This window comes from Hippocampus comes, unplaced genomic scaffold (assembly GCF_001891065.2).
Source record: "Hippocampus comes isolate QL1 unplaced genomic scaffold, H_comes_QL1_v1.1 scaffold132, whole genome shotgun sequence".
Taxonomy (NCBI): domain Eukaryota; kingdom Metazoa; phylum Chordata; class Actinopteri; order Syngnathiformes; family Syngnathidae; genus Hippocampus; species Hippocampus comes.
Window position 1 is genome coordinate 1,640,103 of NW_017805467.1, and position 20,353 is coordinate 1,660,455.

The 20,353-nt window shown below is 40.4% G+C and overlaps 1 protein-coding gene across 15 annotated transcripts in view; it reads right to left on the bottom strand.

Moving 5' to 3' along the window:
- Window positions 1-20,353, bottom strand: part of ptprsa (protein tyrosine phosphatase receptor type Sa) — a 237,882-nt gene that overhangs the window by 96,248 nt on the left and 121,281 nt on the right. For all 15 annotated transcript variants that reach the window (XM_019875182.1, XM_019875184.1, XM_019875183.1 and 12 more), the window contains 2 exons: window positions 13,882-14,027; window positions 12,212-12,353 (listed from right to left, as the gene is read on the bottom strand). In XM_019875182.1, the coding sequence (XP_019730741.1) occupies window positions 12,212-12,353; window positions 13,882-14,027 (288 nt within the window). The remainder of the gene's footprint in view (window positions 1-12,211; window positions 12,354-13,881; window positions 14,028-20,353) is intronic.

The following is a 20,353-nucleotide window of genomic DNA, read 5'->3' on the forward strand; positions in this document are numbered from 1 at the left end:
TAGAGAGTTAATGTTGAATAGTTAGTATATTTGAGCATCCTAATTTTCAAAAATCTAAGGATGACTTAAAGATGCAACATAGCTATGACACAAATGTATAATATAAAAAATGATATTTCATTTAGGTATTGTATAAGTGGATCATGTATGACACATGCATGCAGGGCCGGCGCTACAGGGTGGGCCTAGCCCACCCTTTGTCACTTTGTGTCCCCTGCCCTCACCATACATAGGGGAACATTTTGACATCTGGGATTTTTCTGCCTTTTTCACATGGATGCAGTATTTTTAGACCCCTTGACACTCTGCCCCAAGTTTTTTATTCAATATATTTTTATTGTTATCATTATTTTCATTCAGAGTTTGTTTCATGTACAATTTACCGCAGGCACTGCCAAAGAATGGCAATCTGGAGGGCCGAGAGAAGCATTTTAAAATGGTACGCGTGAGCTACGATACTTAACAGGCTGCAAAAGTGCGTCGCACGCCTCCGCGTCAGGCTGTTGCTCTTCAAGGCATGCGTGTGTATGTGCGTGCGTGTGCGCGGTACGAGTCGATCGCTGGAGGTTGGTTTTACAATTTACCGCAGGCACTGCAAAAGAATGGCAATCTGGAGGGCCGAGAGAAGCATTTTAAAACGGTACGCGTGAGCTACGATAATTAACAGGCTGCAAAAGTGCGTCGCATGCCTCCGCGTCAGGCTGTTGATCTTCAAGGCATGCGTGTGTATGTGCGTGTGTGTGCGCGGTACGAGTCGATCGCTGGAGGTTGGTTGATTGAAAAGTAGATCTTCGGTCAAAAAAGTTTGGGCACCCCTGATCTCTTTCTAAGACAATTGATCACGCTGATTGGCGGTTAGCTAGCGAATCAGTACATGAGCTTGAAGTAGACTATGAGATGCATAAAATCAAAAGCCACTCTAAAGAAGATGTCATGATCTAGTAAAGCTCAGCAAAATATTGCTTATTCCAAAGATCTGTTACTGCTTGATTATGAGTTGAATGTGCATTATTCTGGATATATTTGAATTTTATTTAATGAAAACTTGAATGTGGACGGAACGATAAAGAATAACAGACACACGCATGGCCAAATCTGGCCACTCGTCATTGAGGTGTTGGGTCACCCTGGCAACCCTACTTAAAAATTTCTGGCTATGTCCCTGCGTGCGTGTACTGTGGTAGGCCCTTAAGGTGGCAAGAGTTCCTTCGACAGGCTTAGGCTACATATCTGCCAGTGGAAACAGCCCATGGGGAAAAATGAAGGCAGGTTTATGCTTAAATGAGTGGAATTTTAAGAAATATGTGCTGCATTTGTGTGATGCAACAACAATGATACATCTTACACATTCTGTTTGGAGAAGGAAATGACTATGTGAAGAAAAGAAAAAACGTAAAATAGGCCAGATTATTTCTTTATTTATTTATTTATGGGGGTTTTTTTTTTTTTTTTTGGTTCTTCCTGGTTTTTTTTTTTTTTCTCTCATTCCTCACAGCCCTCACAGCCTCCGTTTGACACACCCTGACGTCCTTCAAGGTCTTCCTGTCCTCCCCTCCTGAAGTGCAGCTTCTCACTCTTATGTCAGTTTTGACACATTTGCCACTTAGTTCATTTCACTGATTTGGTGCACTTGATTTAACATTGTGACTGTTTTGTATGCCGTATGCTCCAAGTGGCCTTGATAAATACCCTTCCAGTTTATACTCTGTATAAGACGAACTATTCATTTTGGGAAAGATGATGAAATGGGATCTGATTTGTTTTATACGATTATTATTTAATTTTAAGCTGCTAATGCATGTCAAGCTATTATGTTCACATCAACATCATAAAAAAGATTCTCATTTTGCTCCTCCTTTTTTTTATGCACATTCAGGGATTCTTATCATGAGTATTGGGTTTGCTTTATCACTAAAATCTAATCCAGTCATGTAGATCAAAAAGACATAGAGAACAAATATGAAATTGCAATGCATGTTGTCCACTGTCAAATCACCGGCCTCATCTTAAGAACAAAATGCAGATGTATGTAAAAGGTCAAATGAGTGATCCGTGAAGGTGAAAATGGTACTGCTTCTCCAAAATGCTATTTTCTCCACCATTTTACATTGAATATGCTGTATAAAATGAATGCATTTCCAACATCCCATTTCCAACTCTCCTGGTGCCCTGTAGTATCTCAATTCATGGAGCTCTATCACCACCCAGTGTTTTGTTGCTGACTTGCATCTGAGTTACACGTTGCAATCTCAGTAAATATTCATTTATCATGAATTTATCATCTGAGCGGGAGCACTTAACCTCCTACCAGAAATAAATCTGTGGATCATCAAGGTATCAACATGAGAGGTGGAGGAGCTGCAGGTGAAAAAGATGATTTTTACAATAGAATTGATGAGATTCACAGTGCGGGCACGTCTCGACTGCTGATTGGTATTCAAGAACGACAGTCAGCCTTTATTTGGTGTCATGTAATTCCTGGGTAAAGTGGAGACTCACATAGCAGCTGCGGGATTAGGGCAAACACTCCTCAAAAAGAGACTGGCCATGCTATTTGACGATGCCATGATTCGACTCTCTCTGCATGTAATCAGATAAGTTGATTGCTCCATGCCATCCTTTACATTTAGAACAAAAACAATCAGTATATATATATATATATATATTTTTTTTTTTTCCAAGTCCAGTTTCATGTGATCTATTGTAATTGATAGAGTGTTTGAATTTTCCTATATTAGTTCATAAAATGATTTTTGTGTATAAGGGGATTCATAAAATGTGCCGTCTGAATATTAGCAGTGACATTACACCGGGTCTTCAGTTCAATCAGTTGTGCCCAGAGGGTCGACTTCACAACCTCTGTGGAGAACAACTTCAGTCATCTGGGCTCTTAGATCATTTATATGTAGAAGAAAAAGAAGAGAGTTACCCAATCTCTTCTTTATGCATGAGATGGGCGACTCAAAGGTCATCACTCGCAGAGATTCTAATCATCAGAAACCACCTTTCTTTCCCAACTCCCACTGTCCACTCAGGTGAGATAAAAATGTTGATTAGATTTCAACATATTATGATGAACATGGGCCTAAAACTGAAAGTACTTTTTTTTTCATTTCATTACATTGCTAATACATCCAGAACCAGTACTATCCGAAAGAAAGTAAGCACAGCTAGAAAAGCACTACATATATCCAATTGTACAAATCGACATGGCAGTCATAGAATCGCACGGCAATATTATTATTAGTATTTTATTTAACTTGTCATTTATCACTTTGGGGGAAAGAGCATTTCATGTGTAATCTACGGTGAGGAAACCACAAGAATAGCCCTTTATGAATGAGCAGCCAGAATAATCCAACAGTGAAATGAGTCCAGTCCAAATGATCCATGTATCTTTCCAGCCAATGACAAACCAAACAGAAAACCTGTACTGCTTCCTCTACAACTCATTCTCTCCTTCATCTTCTCTTCGTAATTCCCTTCCTCCCTCTCCTTTTATCCCCCTTCCAGAAGGGGCCTTATATTGGCTCCGGCTAGATGTACAGGGTCACCGGGGTTACTTTTGCCTGGGCAGGAATTATATAAAATTGATGACGAAAGCGCAGACGTCCGACACCTTGAGTTAGAGGCTCCTTTCACTTATCTTACTCCATCGGAACCGCCTTTTCATTTACTTCATCCACCGCCTGTCTTGCTTCCACTCAGTTTATGCCTCCAAAGTTAGCTTCCAATCACACATGATGACAGATTACAGGTTGCAAGGATCACTGAATTCGAATGCCACAAACTAACATCAGTAGTAGTAGCCATAGCTTTTTCTAAGCTTTCAGTCAAAGACAACAAATAAATGAGATGATGTTATTCTAGCTTAGTTTATGAAGAACAAAGTATAGGGAAGGGCCAAAGGCGGACCGTATCGCTTTATATGACTGTATATTTTAGTGATAGGCCTGTGGAAGATCTGTTTTCACCATTCCATTACCACGATGACAGTAAGCACATATAATTTGCCGGCATTATTTTTTAAACTACATTAACACCTGATTTCCCATTCTGGACACCAATAAGGGCTATCTTATCTTCTTCCAATGATACTCAAAAGAGCTCCCAGTTAGTCCCTCTCGTCCATCCTCTGGAGGTCCTCGCCCCACACTCCGCTTGCCTCAAATCCCTGTTGTTAAATTTCGATCCCACTGGGCTTTGACTGAGCTGCTGATCCCTGTGACCAACGCAGCATCAATCTGCACAGAGCACATCCAGAGTCAGGAAGTCAAATACATGGATAGCATTGATATCTTGGGAGAATACATTTTAGAGATGAACTATTCCCACAGACTTGTGACTGCAAACCGCATCATGTTATATACAGTGAGTGAAATTACTGCAGATAAGAGGACTGAAATCAGTTAGCCCATTTTTAATTTTAATATTTGGGGGAAAGCTAATCATTTCCATTTATGTTGTGCACACATTATTCCAAACTGCACATTGCTCTTCTGAAATATTCCACATGAAATTGTTGAAATTGACTTGAATAAAAATGGAGTATCTCTGTCATTTAAACGACATAAACATAAAAAAGAGGAGACAATGAAAAAGGTACATTTACTTATATTTAACATGACTCCTAATTGATTTTATCCTAAACCAACCATCTTCCGTCTGTTTTAAGGCTGACAACCGGTTCAGGGTGTCCTCCCACCTACTGCCCGAAGACAGCTAGGATAGGTTTCAGCACCCGTGAGAATAAAGCGGATCGGAAAATGGAAACATGGAAATATGCATTTTATGGCTGGTGCGACTTATACTCAGGAGCGACTTATAGTCCGGATAAATATGGTAACTTTTCATCAATGGCCAGCCATAAATCCAATCATCAGTCAAAACAACCATTTCACGACCTGTCCTTATCTGAAATCGTCATGCCCATGCAGCTGGATCATGCAGAGCTGTCTTCAGAGGAGATAACTTGATGTAACACTCATCTGATTATTTATTGTACACAGTGTCCATTTCATCACCAAACAGCTGATACAGCCAATTAAAAGGACAGGCTCAAGAAAATTGGTGAGCAATGCCTCTAGTTCCTACACATGCCTTCCTCATCTCCCCACCCTTTCTTTGGAGGTACCAGTCTCTAGCCCCGTCACCTCCGGTAAAATGTGGGGCATAATGATCACAATCTGTTGAAACAAATGGGAACTGACACTCATCCATTGGCCATATTGACAATTATTGGCCCATGTAGACGAGTAGACGGTGCCAATCTCCCTCCTTCAACCTCTGCTTGCCATCATGAGAGGTAATCACATTTTTTTTTCAATTTTTGACTGCCCTCAAACTCCCATAACACTGATTTTGTCTTAAAATACACAAACCGGCTATTGACTGAACCCACCCTACGCTTATTGAATGAATAGAGTATTCACCCTTTCAAGTGAACAAGTAAAACATCTCACAATTGAGAAGCTGTGGAGAACTAGAACAGTCTTTCGGTGCAGGTATTATCTGACCCTCGTCCGCCCCAGTGGGTGCAGTTTTTTTCTTTGTTGGAAAGGAAGATGAAACAATAAGATCCTGCATTGACTAAAGGGGGGCTTCGTAACATCAGCGTAGAGAACACATCACCTGTTCTTTGTTTGATCCAGCCTTCAGCCAACTCCATGGAGCTTGTATTTTTTCCAAACTTCATCTATTTACCACCATGTCTGAATTGGGAAGGCAGATGAGTGGAAGAGAGCTTTCAATAAACTATCAGGCCATTACAAATATCTTGTCATGACTTTTGGTTGAATCAACGCCACCACACCACACCGGCCCTGGTAAAATGATGTCGTCTGAAATTTTATGAAGACGTTTTTCTCAAGCTGGATGGCAGTCAGATTTTTTTTCCTTAACTGAACAGAATGTGCAACAGAAACCAAAGACTCTAGACTAAAGACTAAAGAGAACTTGCTCTTTGCGAAGTCTGAAAAGTTTGCATTCCATATCTCGATGACCATGCTTCGCTGCTATACCATTGCTAAAGCATGGCTAAGGAAAATCCATCCATCCATAGATCCATTTTCTTATCCGCTTATCCTCACGAGAATCGCAGGCATGCTGGATTCTGGTTTAATTCAACTTGAAAAAATGACAAACTGACGATGACGGACGGTTGCCCAGCCCAGTGACGGATGACGAATGACGGACCGGCAGAATGTTGTCAAATGCCCACCTCAACTGATGTCTTATCCCCTTCCTCCTTTTGTCTTATGTTTGGATGGTATTCTAAGTTTGTATAAGGATATTTCTTGATATTGATATTTCTTACCATTTCTGAGTGAAAAAAGTTACTTTTTTTAAGCAAATGTCACTTAGAATGTAATTCTATCATGATATAGTAACATAACAGTTACAAGGCAGGCTGGTACTCTGCTTTCCAATCAAAAGGGGAATTTATCAGCACTATTACTGGGCATAGTCTGAATGTGCACCATTACTTATTAAATATTATCGGCTTTTTCTCTCTCTATAGTTTTTGAATATAAGCGGGAAAGGTCACCACATATGGAGCAGGACAGGACAGGCTTCGATGTTTTGCTGATATAGGCGATCTCATTTTTCACTGTCTCTGAAAAACCATATGCAAGTCTGCAGAAGTAAACACCTATTTACAGCGCTGTTGGCATGCTTATTTGCGCACACTCTACAAATAATGAACCAGGTCTCTCTCGTTCGTGAATACAAACGTGGACACACACCCACCCACACCTTTCAGGATGTGCCTAATTAATTTTTTCAGCAATCCAGCCCAATACCATGCAATCACATTGTTCTCTAAAAGAAACATGAAGAAGGTCAACACTGGAACATGTCACTATACAGACCAAAACAATGCACATAAAACAAGAACAATATGGTCACCTATAGAAGAAAAATAGAGCACCGGAGAATCGCTTGCAAGATTACAAGCCAAGGGCAAACGTTTATAGCATCTTTCTCCATTGTATCACTTGCATGGCTAGAAAAATGTTCCCAAGACACACAACATGTCCGACAAGTTGGAATGCACGGCGCCTGTCTGTTTAGTGACTGCAACTGGACTTCCGGCCCAAGCGTACACTGCTTTGTTGGTGGTTTGGTTCAACCAGTGCATGCTGACGGTGTTTCGGAGGCAGCCCCTTTGGATAACGTTGTAACCGTAGAACAGGAAAGAGAGGACCACACTCAACAAGCATTCCCCCAAAAATGAACTACGTTGTACATTTACTAAACTGTAGTAATGTTCTTCATTCTGGAATATTGAAATAGTAACCTAAAAAAAATAATTTATTAACATGAAGAGTCTCTATGAATTCTGCGGAAGAATAATATGGCCGCAGTTTTCTCGCAATTATGGGTAAGCATCATTCAAAATATATATTAGAACATTAGACACAAAATATGTTCCTGCTGATCAGAAGGTTTGATAAGATAAGATAAAATAAGATAACCTTTATTTGTCCCACACTGGGGAAATTTGCAGTCTACAGCAGTTAGTAGTAAAGTGCTGGTTAAAATACTGTGTATCGGTAATTACACCAAGTATAATGACATCATTCTTGATAAATGTGTCTTATTTTTTAATCATACTTCATTTATTACATAGTTTTAGTAAACTTAATGCCAAATTTGCTGAGCATCTTTGCAACTTGATTGTGCAAATCATTAAGTTCTAACGAGTTCACACAAACTAATAAGGGTGTGAAACAATAAATGTTAAAATACAAGATAAATATATTGTTGAAACATACTACAAAAAAAATAAACACAACATGACACAAACAATTGCAAAATGGACACCTTTACATGACGGATTATTGTTTTAACAAAACAGAAGTTTATTTACTCGCACAATACCAAAATCCATTTGCCAAATTGGCAGCCTGAAAAACACCACCCTAACAAAACAAAACATGAGTATACAGTATGCTGACAAAAATATATTTACCTGTTCCCTCTCCGCCCAATGGGAAATTACCCCACGCATGAGGAGGAGGGAGGCTAAAAATATATTTAAGGAATCAGTGCGGTGGATAAAAACTCGGCTTGGAACTTGGCATGGAGAGAGGAACAGCTTTGGAAAGACTTAAGAGAGATTGTGATGAGAGACCGAGAGGGTTTGATTGGTTCCACCTGCTTGGGAGTGGTAAACCGAAGTACCCCTCACTGGAGTGCCTGCATGCTATACTGCACTACTTTTGCAATACTGACAAAATGAATACAACTAAAGCGTCCCTCAATCACAGCTTTCGCTCCTTGAGAAAATTGTCGATGCAAAATCCATTCATACAGTAGTAATCACAAGGGCACAGGCTTCAGCACTGTCGAAGTCAAGTCAACAAAACAGAAAACTTCCATTTGTCTAAACAGCAGGAAATGACAGGATGGTAAGTGGAAAAGTTATCATACCCCTGACAGTCTTACGTGAAAAAAAAGCAACAAATCCCATCACAAACCAATAAAGAAAACACAGCTCAACCATCATGCTCGGTCGGCTCTCAAGAGTACGCCTTGTTCGCTTGTCGGCCCTCCTTCCAATAACTCCCAGAGGACTATGTGCAGCCAGATGGCCAGTATCTTGGCTATTCAGCTCAGGTTTGGGAGTAGCCAAGACAGCATCACTGTGAAAGAGAATTCAACTCGCCCTTGCCACAAACAGACAAATACAAAAGAAGCACTGAAACTTAAGTGTCATATATGTGCATATACACTATCTATCTATCGATCCATCGATATATACATCCATATATAAGGCTCTACTTTTTTCCCATGCTTCCAACCCTGTGGCTTTTAATGTGTCCCAGTTTATCTCTGGAATTGTACTGATGAGGCTTCACGCAGCCAATATGTGTACCGAAAGTCTCCTCACATCTGACCAATGAATTTTACCGAACACGCCACGGAGGAACAATGAAACTGCCCGAGCCCGTCCTGGTACGCAATTAATTTATGTAGTTCAGTGGGAGCCTTTCGTGACGTAATCCTGAACTGAAACTGCCGACATGCAAAGCGTGAGTGAAGCGTAACGAGTAACGCTTACAAGTGCAACTATTGCTGAGGTTTGCCGGTGGGTCTTGATAGCGTAGAGCAGTGTCACTGAAGCCTCTATCAGCAATGGGTTTCAAAAGGCTGCACTGCTGCCTGTCGAAGAGGACAGCTCAAGTTCATCCCAGACTTTGTCCATTTTTTTGACTGACATCAGCGACAATGAAAGCGAGGCTGAGTGAGAAAGGGTGTCAGAGGAGTTTTGGGGCTGTTGAAGAGGGCTTTGGGGGGTTAAGTGTGCAGGAAGAGGAAGATAATGATAGCGATCAGGGGAGTTTCTGGGAGGCTACTAAGTAACGAGCTGGGTTTGGGGGAAGAAAAAAAAAACTTTTACCGTGTTTAAGATCATGAAAAGTTTTTTTTTAATAATCATCTGTGTGACTTATATCTTTGTATATACCCCATGTTATTACATGGAGACCTTCGGCTAATAATACTAAGCGGCCCATGTATGCTTTTAATTTTATAATCGGGTGCACTTTTTAGTCTGAAAATTATGGTGCCTTTGCACAAAATTATTTTATTCATTCATTTATTTGTTTATGATAATTGGCACTGAAGTGCCTGATACACAAAATGTTGCACTCGGATTTTGCACTCACTCAGTGTCTCATACTATACCAACTGAGGGAGCCCAGCAGGGTTGTGTACCATGCTTTTACTCTGCTATGACCAAACAAACGTTACTTTTATGCCCACAGTCCACTGCCGACAAATACCCGGCCAAACCAGCCATCTTGACAGCCCAGAACACGGCCGCTCTCTTTAATGTCGATGTGTCCCATGCGGCTTGTCCTATGTCCCATAATCAGCTTTGCCCCTGTTCCAAGAGCCAATATGATTTTTTTTTCCATCTCACCTATTCCACATTGCCCCTTTCGTCCCTCTTCATCTGCATCCAAGTCCTCATTTTATTTTCCTGTCTGTTGCTCATCCGGTTTGCACCACTTCCATCTCTCCTCGCCTTTGTTTCACCGCAGCAAAACTTGATCTTAACTTCCTTCCTCACCTCCTAAGATTCCTCATTTCATCCTCTTTCTTAACATTGTGCTTTTTTCTTTTTATTATTCAATCCTCGGGCGACCCGGTAATCCAGTGGTTAGCACGTCGACTTCACAGTGCTGAGGTACCGGGTTCGAATCCAGCTCCGGACTCCCTGTGTGGAGTTTGCATGTTCTCCCCGGGCCTGCGTGGGTTTTCTCCGGGTACTCCGGTTTCCTCCCACATTCCAAAAACATGCATGGTAGGCTGATTGAACGCTCTAAATTGTCCCTAGGTGTGAATGTGAGCGTGGATGGTTGTTCATCTCTGTGTGCCCTGCGATTGGCTGGCAACCGATTCAGGGTGTCCCCCGCCTACTGCCCGAAGACGGCTGGGATAGGCTCCAGCACCCCCCGCGACCCTAGTGAGGATCAAGCGGTTCGGAAAATGAATGAATGAATGAATGAATATTCAATCCTCTCTTAAATGTAGCACCAAAATTATGATGCTTATTCAGAATACAGTTTTGTTTTTTTGTTTTTTTAAATGCTAAGACAAAACCAAAAGGAGAAAGAGACTCCTGACACTGAGTGAATTTAAAACAACAGGCAGTAAAAAATGGGCTGTTTCCATGTCCTGCACTGAGATGGACAAGAGATGCTTTTTCAGTTGGAAAATAAAGGCAACTACCACACCCCCAGTAAGTTTCTTTCCTTTTTTGTTTGTTCTTGCTTGAGCAGGAAATATGCTGTCTTCTGAAATCTGGAAGAAACTTTGTCAAATTCATTTCACTCAATACCCATTTTTCTTATGTTCCTGTAGATCGCGCAACATTGCCCCCATGCTTACTCCCACAGACACAGTACACACTCAAACTTACACAGAGATGTGTTTAGGTTTTTCTGTTATCAGTCCATCCCTGTCCGGTATTTTGCTGAACGGGCGTTGAATAATAAAGCAACATATTGTAATAGTTGTCTGGCAGATAAAATCCAATCCCCGAGTGGGACATTTCCATGACTTAACCTAGCATTATATGACATAAAATTACACAAACTGTCCAAAAAAAAAAAAAAACAAGTGAGGATCCATGCCCTTTTCAAGGCTGAAGCATTTGCAGCACTATACTGAGAACAGTATTCAATTTTAAAAATGTTTGGTGGTTTTTTTGTGTTTTTTTGTTTTTTTAGCGTGCTGGGCAAGCCTGGCCTTACCCCCCCCCCCCCCCACACACACACACACACATCCCACCTCATCCCTCTGACAGCCAGCAGGACCTACCATGTGCATTGTCAGCCAACTATAGCTCTGCTTCATCCAGTCCATGGCAGATGGCAGCGGGAGAGAACAGATAGGACGTGGGATGTGTGTGTGTGTGTGTGTGTGTGTGTGTGTGTGTGTGTGTGTGTGTGTGTGTGTGTGCGTGCGTGAGATGAAAAATCTGCGTGAACGTGCGTTATTTTCCTCTCAGAACATATGGTAGAACATAAAAAGAAACTAACACCTATAGGAGGCTAACGCAAACCTGAGATTTCTGGTACCTGATAATCTAATTTTTGTGTGTATCAACATCTTTCTGCTCACAGACACTTGCATTTATAGTCAAACAGAAGGTCTTCCATGAATGGATGGTGGATTATTACCTCAGAATTGATAATAAAAACAAACAGCCTTCTTTCAACCAATTTGTTTTTTATAATGCCTTAAGGTAGGCTACACAGTAGAAATATTGTTTATGTTTTCTCACAGTATCCAGGAGCTTGCAATCATTCTATTATTGCAAATTAATGTATAAAAATCTTGACCTTTCAGAATGAAGTGAATTTTGCTGTTCTTCTTTTAACACTGACAAAAGTGTTTTGTGAGCAACTTTAATGTATGCTGTTTGATAAACACCTAAATACCTAAACAACCCGTAAAACATTTTGACGACAAGAAACAATATTCTCAAACAACCATTTGAAGTCTGGTCACAACTGGAATTTTGTTCAATATGTGATCAGCAAAAGATCACCTCCATCCCGGACAAATGCACGACAATAACTTCCTGTCAAGGTAAGATACCATCATAAAAACACAGTGAGAGCTCACTGATGTCCACTTTGTGATTTATAATGCAGTTTCCCCTCTGTACACTCTTCCATACTGCAGTACTCACCTCGGATGATCGACAGCTTGGCATTGACTGTGATCTCGCCCTCGCTGTTCTCAGCCACACATTCGTAGATGTTCTCGTCACGCGGTGCGCGGAGAGGCTGAATTCGGAGTACGGCGCCGGCGCCCTCATCGAATTCAATGTTCTGTTGGTTGAAATGTAATCATTGTTCAACACGTGTAATTAAAAAAAAAAAAAAAAAAAAGGTAGAATCTGAAAGTCTGGAAGTGTTAGGGCAGTTCTGTATTACTTAACAGTAACCAATGACGTCATACCTTTGTGTGACATCTGTGACTATCCATCATCAATCAGTTAGCAGAATTATACCAATACTTAAAGATTCATTTGATAATTGACTAGTTGTTGCTTAATTGATTTCATTTTGACACCTCTAGTTGACACAACATACATTACACAACACAATGCGAGAGGTATTACAATAGTGCACTGAATCTCTGCCTTGTATACGGAAGGTCTTTGATCCTGAAGTATTCTTTGGATTTCTATGCAAGCAGCTCGTTTTCAAACATATCTTTTTATCAGGCTGTGTAAAAGCTGACAGCATGAGATGGCCAGTCAGAAGAAAGTCCAGCTTTTTTTTTCCAAAGACAGGTTATCATTGAAGCGAAGAGGGCCTTCCTGCAGAGATCTTAGGGTTGAAGCTAAACTTGAAGATTTAAATATGTGTTTTGACCAGCCTGCTGCTCCATTGCTGCGTGTCTCAGGGCTGAGCAGCTAATTAGGCAAAAACACTGCAGAGCAGAGCATCACGGTCGATATCAAAGCATCTGTCCTGAGGCTGGAAAAAGTCGGGGAAAAAAATAATAATACTTCAAAAACCCTTCCAATAGTTTTTTATTGCATGATAAAAGCGGCAAGAGAAATGTGCGTCTGTGCAAGTTCCATCACGCTCTCGGCTTTGTTTTGCGCTTAACAGGCGACAAAGGAGGAGAGCACAACTTTTTGTCTCCCCTGATGATGTTGGCATTTATTGCATTTTTAGCCCCCCCCCATGCGGTTCCCAGGACATTGCAGCATATGTACTGTACACCGATCTCTTTGCAATGCAGATGTTAATGACACCACTGAGCATCAGTCAGGAGTTTTTGTGATTCCGCCCGGGATGCCTCCTAAAATCTAAACAACAGACATGGGAAAAAATGTGCCGAAAGTACGCAGGCATCGACACGGCTGAATTACGTTGCGCAGCACGAATTTTAGTGAGTATGACGTCAGTCCTTCAAGTGTAGAGTGGACAGAGTTAAAAGAATGATAGGCCAGGCCTTGCATGGAATTACTGCCCGATAATCTTGTGGTGAACATGCAAAATTCTTCGAAGGTAAAAGAACAATCTGTCCCTTACAAACTGAATGCCTTTTCTATTTCTGAAAACTGCGGAAAGAAATGAACACGAAATTGCCTTTTTAAGCGGCGCAAAGAGATCAAAACGGTGCGATCCGAGGAGTGTAAAAAGAGAAGAGTATTTGTAGGCAGTCCATGTCTTGTTTGGAATCGCTGTCCTGACCTAACGCTGATATGGATTGAGCCTTGAACAAATGGTCAGAAGAAACATGAAATACTGATATTTCCTTTTAGAAGTCGATGGTGTAGTGTTGTGAGGTATCAGACGCAGTCCCTAAGCAAAAAAAAAAAGTCTCTACCTATTGACTCACCTCTATACGCTGGGAGTTGACCTTTTTGCCTTTCTTATTCCAGCTAACCCTTGGCTTGGGGTCACCTGTCGCCTGGCAGACAAAGGACACGACACCCCCGGAGACACCTATCTGGTCAACAGGGACTTTCGTGAACCGTGGTGGTGCTGGAAAGAAGGAAAGGAAAAAGAAAGATGAGCAATTGATGGCAACAAATGTGTCAACGCAATGAGGCAACTTAATCCATCTAATTAGAGAAATAAGAATTCATTTATAATGAACTTTACATTTCAAAGAAATTTCAAAGCGCAACACATCTGTGGCCACACAACGACTAAAAGACATAATGCCAGTGATGCTTGTTACACTTTTATGTTAACAAAACCCACACTAGCATCTCTCCTCTTGTGGCGGATCCACAGTTGCTTGTTCTGTATCGCACGGCCATCTTATTTGAGCTGAAAAAAAATGTGTCGGGGGGAAAAAAAAAACATAATCCCCATAGATGAAGAAGGAAACCTAACATGAGTCATGGTGTAACTTGAAGTTTTTCGTGTACTTTTGAGTAGGCTGAAGTTATATGAAACTCACATATGGAGTGATCGTTACTCTGACATAGGAAAAAGAGGCTTAAGAGGTAAGAATGGAAAACCGATTTTAGCACACAACTGTTCTATAGAAGGCAAGGGTTTTTGATGTTGTTTTAATGGCAAAAGCTATAGAGTGTGAGCTCCCTGATTGTTTTTTTTTTCCTCTTGATTCTCTACCACACAATCAACTGGCTGACATATCTCTAACCCCCCCACACTTTTTTGCAGTTTGGTATCCAAACACTGGGATGAAGGAGGAAGAAGACTATAACTACTGGTATTTTCAATGTTTGTATTTTTTTTTTTTCAGAAAGAGAAAAGAACTGCACTTTTTTGTATTCTATTCCCGGAACACACGGTGTATTTGAAATATACTTTAAATGATTTAGGATTATATATATCTTGAACAATGTCTATATTTTAGTTACAAAAAAAAAATAAATCGAGGGAAGCGCAACGACAGGAGCATTTTAAATACATTTTTGTATGGTAGTTTCTTCAGTGCCTAGTAAAAAACAGTTTCCCACTGATCGCTTTGTGTACTTTCTTTATTCCAGAAAATAATTTCAGACACGACAATAAATGGGGAAAAAAAGTCTTTCGTTATTGTTGCACTGCTCTGATGAAGTACAAAACCATTCAACAGTGATGAAAATTATTTGAGCGGTCGCAATTCCATGATGCATCTACCTTCATTATCAAGGTATCATTGAACATTATAAAGGATCTCTTCAGATAGGAAATGCTATTATCAGACTTCAATGTTTTTTTTCATTTTTTAAGTAAAAAAAATGTTACCTTTTATGTCCAGAGGAGATATAAAAAAAAAAAAAAACTAAATCAATGACCTGTGACAAAAATAACAATTTCAAACTATTCATTCTCAAGGAGAAAGTCTTTTTTTTTTTTACCGCTGCATTTGAAATTCCATTGCACTGTGCCCTCTCTCGAGAAAAAGAAAGGCAAAACAACACAAGTGACCTGTGACTGTGAAGGTAAACGCTCTTTGATTCATTTCGCCGGGTTCGTTTGACATTTCTGACTTGACTATTTCCCCTGCACATAGGATGGGAGGCAAGACCAATAAATACACCGACAGCACATGCATGCCGCTCTGACTTTAACTGCTGATGTATTCCGGGCAGGTCGAACCTTCTTTCTTATTTTGATTTCTTAGCAAAGACTTCACCTGGACTTGTCTTCTTCTTCTCATTTGTCACTTCTCTGATTCCGTGAGCTCATTACATTAAATTGCTACCAACCAATGTTTTCATTTTCCCCATGCAACAGTTGGCAGCCCGAGAATGGGTGTGTCCTGTTATTACAGGAGCGCTTCAGTACATTGCGCTTTTCTCCTCCCACAGTTTTTCCTCAACAGTTTGTCTCTTCGAGCTTTTGCTGCCAACATTGACCATTTTCGCGTCCCCTCAAATTAGAAGGTTGCCGCATTCTTTGCAGTTGAAAGGTGAAAGAGGTCGGATTGTGACAACGGAGCATTTCCACAGTTAAAATAGTTTAATGCAGTGGCCTTTTGTTTCCATATTTGTCTATGCATTTTTTTTCAACTTTTTTTTATCGGAGTAGTAGGCTGTCAGCCAGTAAAATGTGACACGCTCTATTTGCCAATTAGAATTACAGCTGGATATAATTATCAAATTCATTTATGCATTATTGAGCTCTCTCAGGATCCTTTCCTTTTGTCAATTTCATATCCTAGAAAATCGCTGAACAAAATCTCCACCAGACTCAACTTCGACTGCAATATTGTTTGCTTGGAGTATCTTAAGTAAAGGTCTCCTTCCACTATAATACCGAACGGATGACATTCAAAGGAGAATATGACAAGTTGTATCGTTGTCCTGACCAAAGTCTTCCTCAACAAAACTGCTTCGATAAGTACACAACTTGGCTTTATCTGCTTGGCAGGGGGAGACAGCCTGAGCCAAAATAGCCAGTCACGGGGGCTCCTATACCCTTTCAAGTCTCCGATAACAGAAGACATCAACGCAAACGCTGCTGGCTAGCAGGAGAAGCAAAATTCACACTGAGCGCACAGACGCTCGCTTCACTAATGCAGCTACCACCTGCTACTGGCCGCTACCTCTGTTGGACCCGATAAGACAAAATAGACTGGCGATGTGATTGTAAAATAGTGGAGAGCGGAAGGCCCACTGATAAATATGAGAAAGCTCCATTTTCCACTACTTTACTGTTATTTGATAGGACGGTGTGGTGACAGAACCAAGGGTGTCTTTATTGACTAATGCAGTAATAGATGGAGAAAAGCTTCTTTGGTCATAAATGGTAGCCATTAGCCACTGAATTAGCAAAGTGGATGGCAAAATGACACAAAGCCCTTCTGTGATTTGCAGAAAGAGGCTGGAAAATTGGCATCTTTCACGGTGCAAAAATATATTTTTTTCTAACACTCAGTGTTTGAAAAGAACAGGAGCCTATTAGATGCAACATTTCAAGCACTTTATCCTTTGGGTGGTACTTTGGGCAAAAATGGTGGGAACAACATTTTGTTCCGACGAGGTCTTTGGGCATTCACAACATAAGAGCTCAACTTGTACATCTGTATGCGTTCATTTGACTTGTCGACACACATTTCAGACTATTCAATGACTACGTCTAACTACGTATAGTTACTGTATACTGTGTTAAGTCCCCAGTGAAGGCCCAGGTCTGAATTGCAGCCCCCCGCCACTACAAATTGTTCCACATAAAGACACACGCTCGCGCGTACACGCACGCACGCACGCACGCACGCACGCACGCACACGCGCGCGCACACACACACACACACACACACACACACACACACACACACACAAAAAACCCATCAATCAAAGCCAATTCACAAAGGCTGCCCGGGTAAGCACCATCACTATAGCAACCAGGCTTTTACTTTAAACCACTGCTTGTCTTGTCAGTAGGTTTTCACACACCATCACTCACATTCACCCAACAAAGGCCAAACAACTTGAACTATCTGGATTTTTTTTTTTAAGTTTCGAAGTCTTGGTACAAAGTTTGCAGCTTGTTTTAGATCGTTTCTAGATTTGAGAGAAAGACGAACATGGATGTTAATCAAGAAAACAGCGCATACCTGTGGCTTTAACATGGTTTCGAACAGAAATTAGATCAGATATTATGTTATTTTAAAAAATATATATATATTCCAATGTCAAATTAGAAGGTCAACCTTTTCTACACATGGGAGTAACAATGGATGCCAGAAGATGCTAGCATGATGCTAAAGGAGTATATTATATTGTACATTGGTGTGATGTGTTGATTAATTTTTTGGGACTATTTTGCGCAAATCACTTCTAGTGTCACTGACGCAAATAAGAACAAACTACATTTCAGAACATTAAATTAAGTATATTAAAATTTTAAAAAAAGGCTGGATGGAAATTAGGTCTCAACTTTATCCAATAATTTTTTTCCCCATAAAGTTTTAAAGCTATGAGTGAGAATAGTCCCAGGAAATTGACTGACATAACCAAAAAGAGTCACACATACTGTATTTAATGGCTTGTCGTATAAAAGGAGTACCATATGGGCTTGTACAAATCCTTTGGCCATTGCATCATGCAGTGTCTCATCAATGTCAACTGCACTGCAAACAAACTTGTGGGAATATTCAAACCACGAAGGACATATGACAGGATGTCGAAATCTTGTCTGAAGTATTGGTACCAAAATGTGAAGAGTTATGGTAGGAGGCAGCACACACTCTCGCGCACACGCACGCACGCACGCACGCACGCACGCACGCACACGCGCGCGCACACACACACACACACACACACACACACACACACACACACACACACACACACACAAAAAACCCATCAATCAAAGCCAATTCACAAAGGCTGCCCGGGTAAGCACCATCACTATAGCAACCAGGCTTTTACTTTAAACCACTGCTTGTCTTGTCAGTAGGTTTTCACACACCATCACTCACATTCACCCAACAAAGGCCAAACAACTTGAACTATCTGGATTTTTTTTTTTAAGTTTCGAAGTCTTGGTACAAAGTTTGCAGCTTGTTTTAGATCGTTTCTAGATTTGAGAGAAAGACGAACATGGATGTTAATCAAGAAAACAGCGCATACCTGTGGCTTTAACATGGTTTCGAACAGAAATTAGATCAGATATTATGTTATTTTAAAAAATATATATATATTCCAATGTCAAATTAGAAGGTCAACCTTTTCTACACATGGGAGTAACAATGGATGCCAGAAGATGCTAGCATGATGCTAAAGGAGTATATTATATTGTACATTGGTGTGATGTGTTGATTAATTTTTTGGGACTATTTTGCGCAAATCACTTCTAGTGTCACTGACGCAAATAAGAACAAACTACATTTCAGAACATTAAATTAAGTATATTAAAATTTTAAAAAAAGGCTGGATGGAAATTAGGTCTCAACTTTATCCAATAATTTTTTTCCCCATAAAGTTTTAAAGCTATGAGTGAGAATAGTCCCAGGAAATTGACTGACATAACCAAAAAGAGTCACACATACTGTATTTAATGGCTTGTCGTATAAAAGGAGTACCATATGGGCTTGTACAAATCCTTTGGCCATTGCATCATGCAGTGTCTCATCAATGTCAACTGCACTGCAAACAAACTTGTGGGAATATTCAAACCACGAAGGACATATGACAGGATGTCGAAATCTTGTCTGAAGTATTGGTACCAAAATGTGAAGAGTTATGGTAGGAGGCAGCATTTCTACACAGAGCTGCATGCTTGTAATGTGCATAAATTGGTCCCATTGAAACTATTGTGGGTAAAAAAGTCCCTATGTGTGGCTGTGTTTATGTTCGTGTGTGTGTGTGGGGGAAGGTGGGGCACTAAAACTGGATTGCACCAACAGAGATTTAAACTTGAAAACTAGATTAAATCCAGTTTTCATACATGGCAATGGCGAGTGATGAAAAAAGCGGAAGGGGCGTGGCCTGGACGGGGGCGTGGTTACTTACAAAAGTGGCACTAAACATGCTGAAGATGAAGTGTATTAAATTTACACAGTTTGAAAATTGAACAGAAAAAAATCCCAAGATCGCCACTATTCTTTCAAGTGAAAATTTGTGCAATTTTGCCTATGCATTCCTGGTGAGCAAAAATATGTAACTCAAAATTTGCTGCTCAAAATCAAAACAAAAAAAGTAAACACATCCCCTGCCATATTTAAGATTTGTTCATGACTTGTATTCATAAAGTGTTGTGTAAATGTGATAAAAAGCTGTTGATTCTTACCTCATACAGTGATAGTGAATATTTATTATGCATACAATTTATTATGCATAACCGTGCTTTATTATCCAAGACAAAACGTGAATTATCAATATGAATATAAAACGCAAATAAAAACAAATAAATGTTATCATGCTGTTGCTACAAATGCATACCAAATAAAATTGAAAATATCATCCTCGTATATTTGAATAAAAAAGTATATACCTCGGAGTGTACCTGTCTATCGGCGAGGGGCGTCAGTGGAGCAGATTTCGTTGCTTGGTTCAGCCAAAGTAAGTACCCCAGCGCGTAACGTCTTTAGTTGTATCCGCTGACGAAGTTTGTTTGAAAAATGCCGATCCCAAAGAATAATTGCTCCGTCGAATGGCGATTTTGTCGGCATGTTTTTTCACTTTTGTTGCATGATCTGTCAGTGCCACGCATCCACGGGAGCCATAGTTAATTAAGTCACTACAATACACACAATAAGCTTTGCCTGCTACGTCTGGTTTCTTCAAAAATTGTCCAAGAGCTTCGGTAACTTCGTCGAACTTGGAACCAATTTTAACCTTTACAGTGACTTTTCTGTCAAGCCAGTCCAATCGGAATTTATTCTTGACATTTGAGTCAATTTC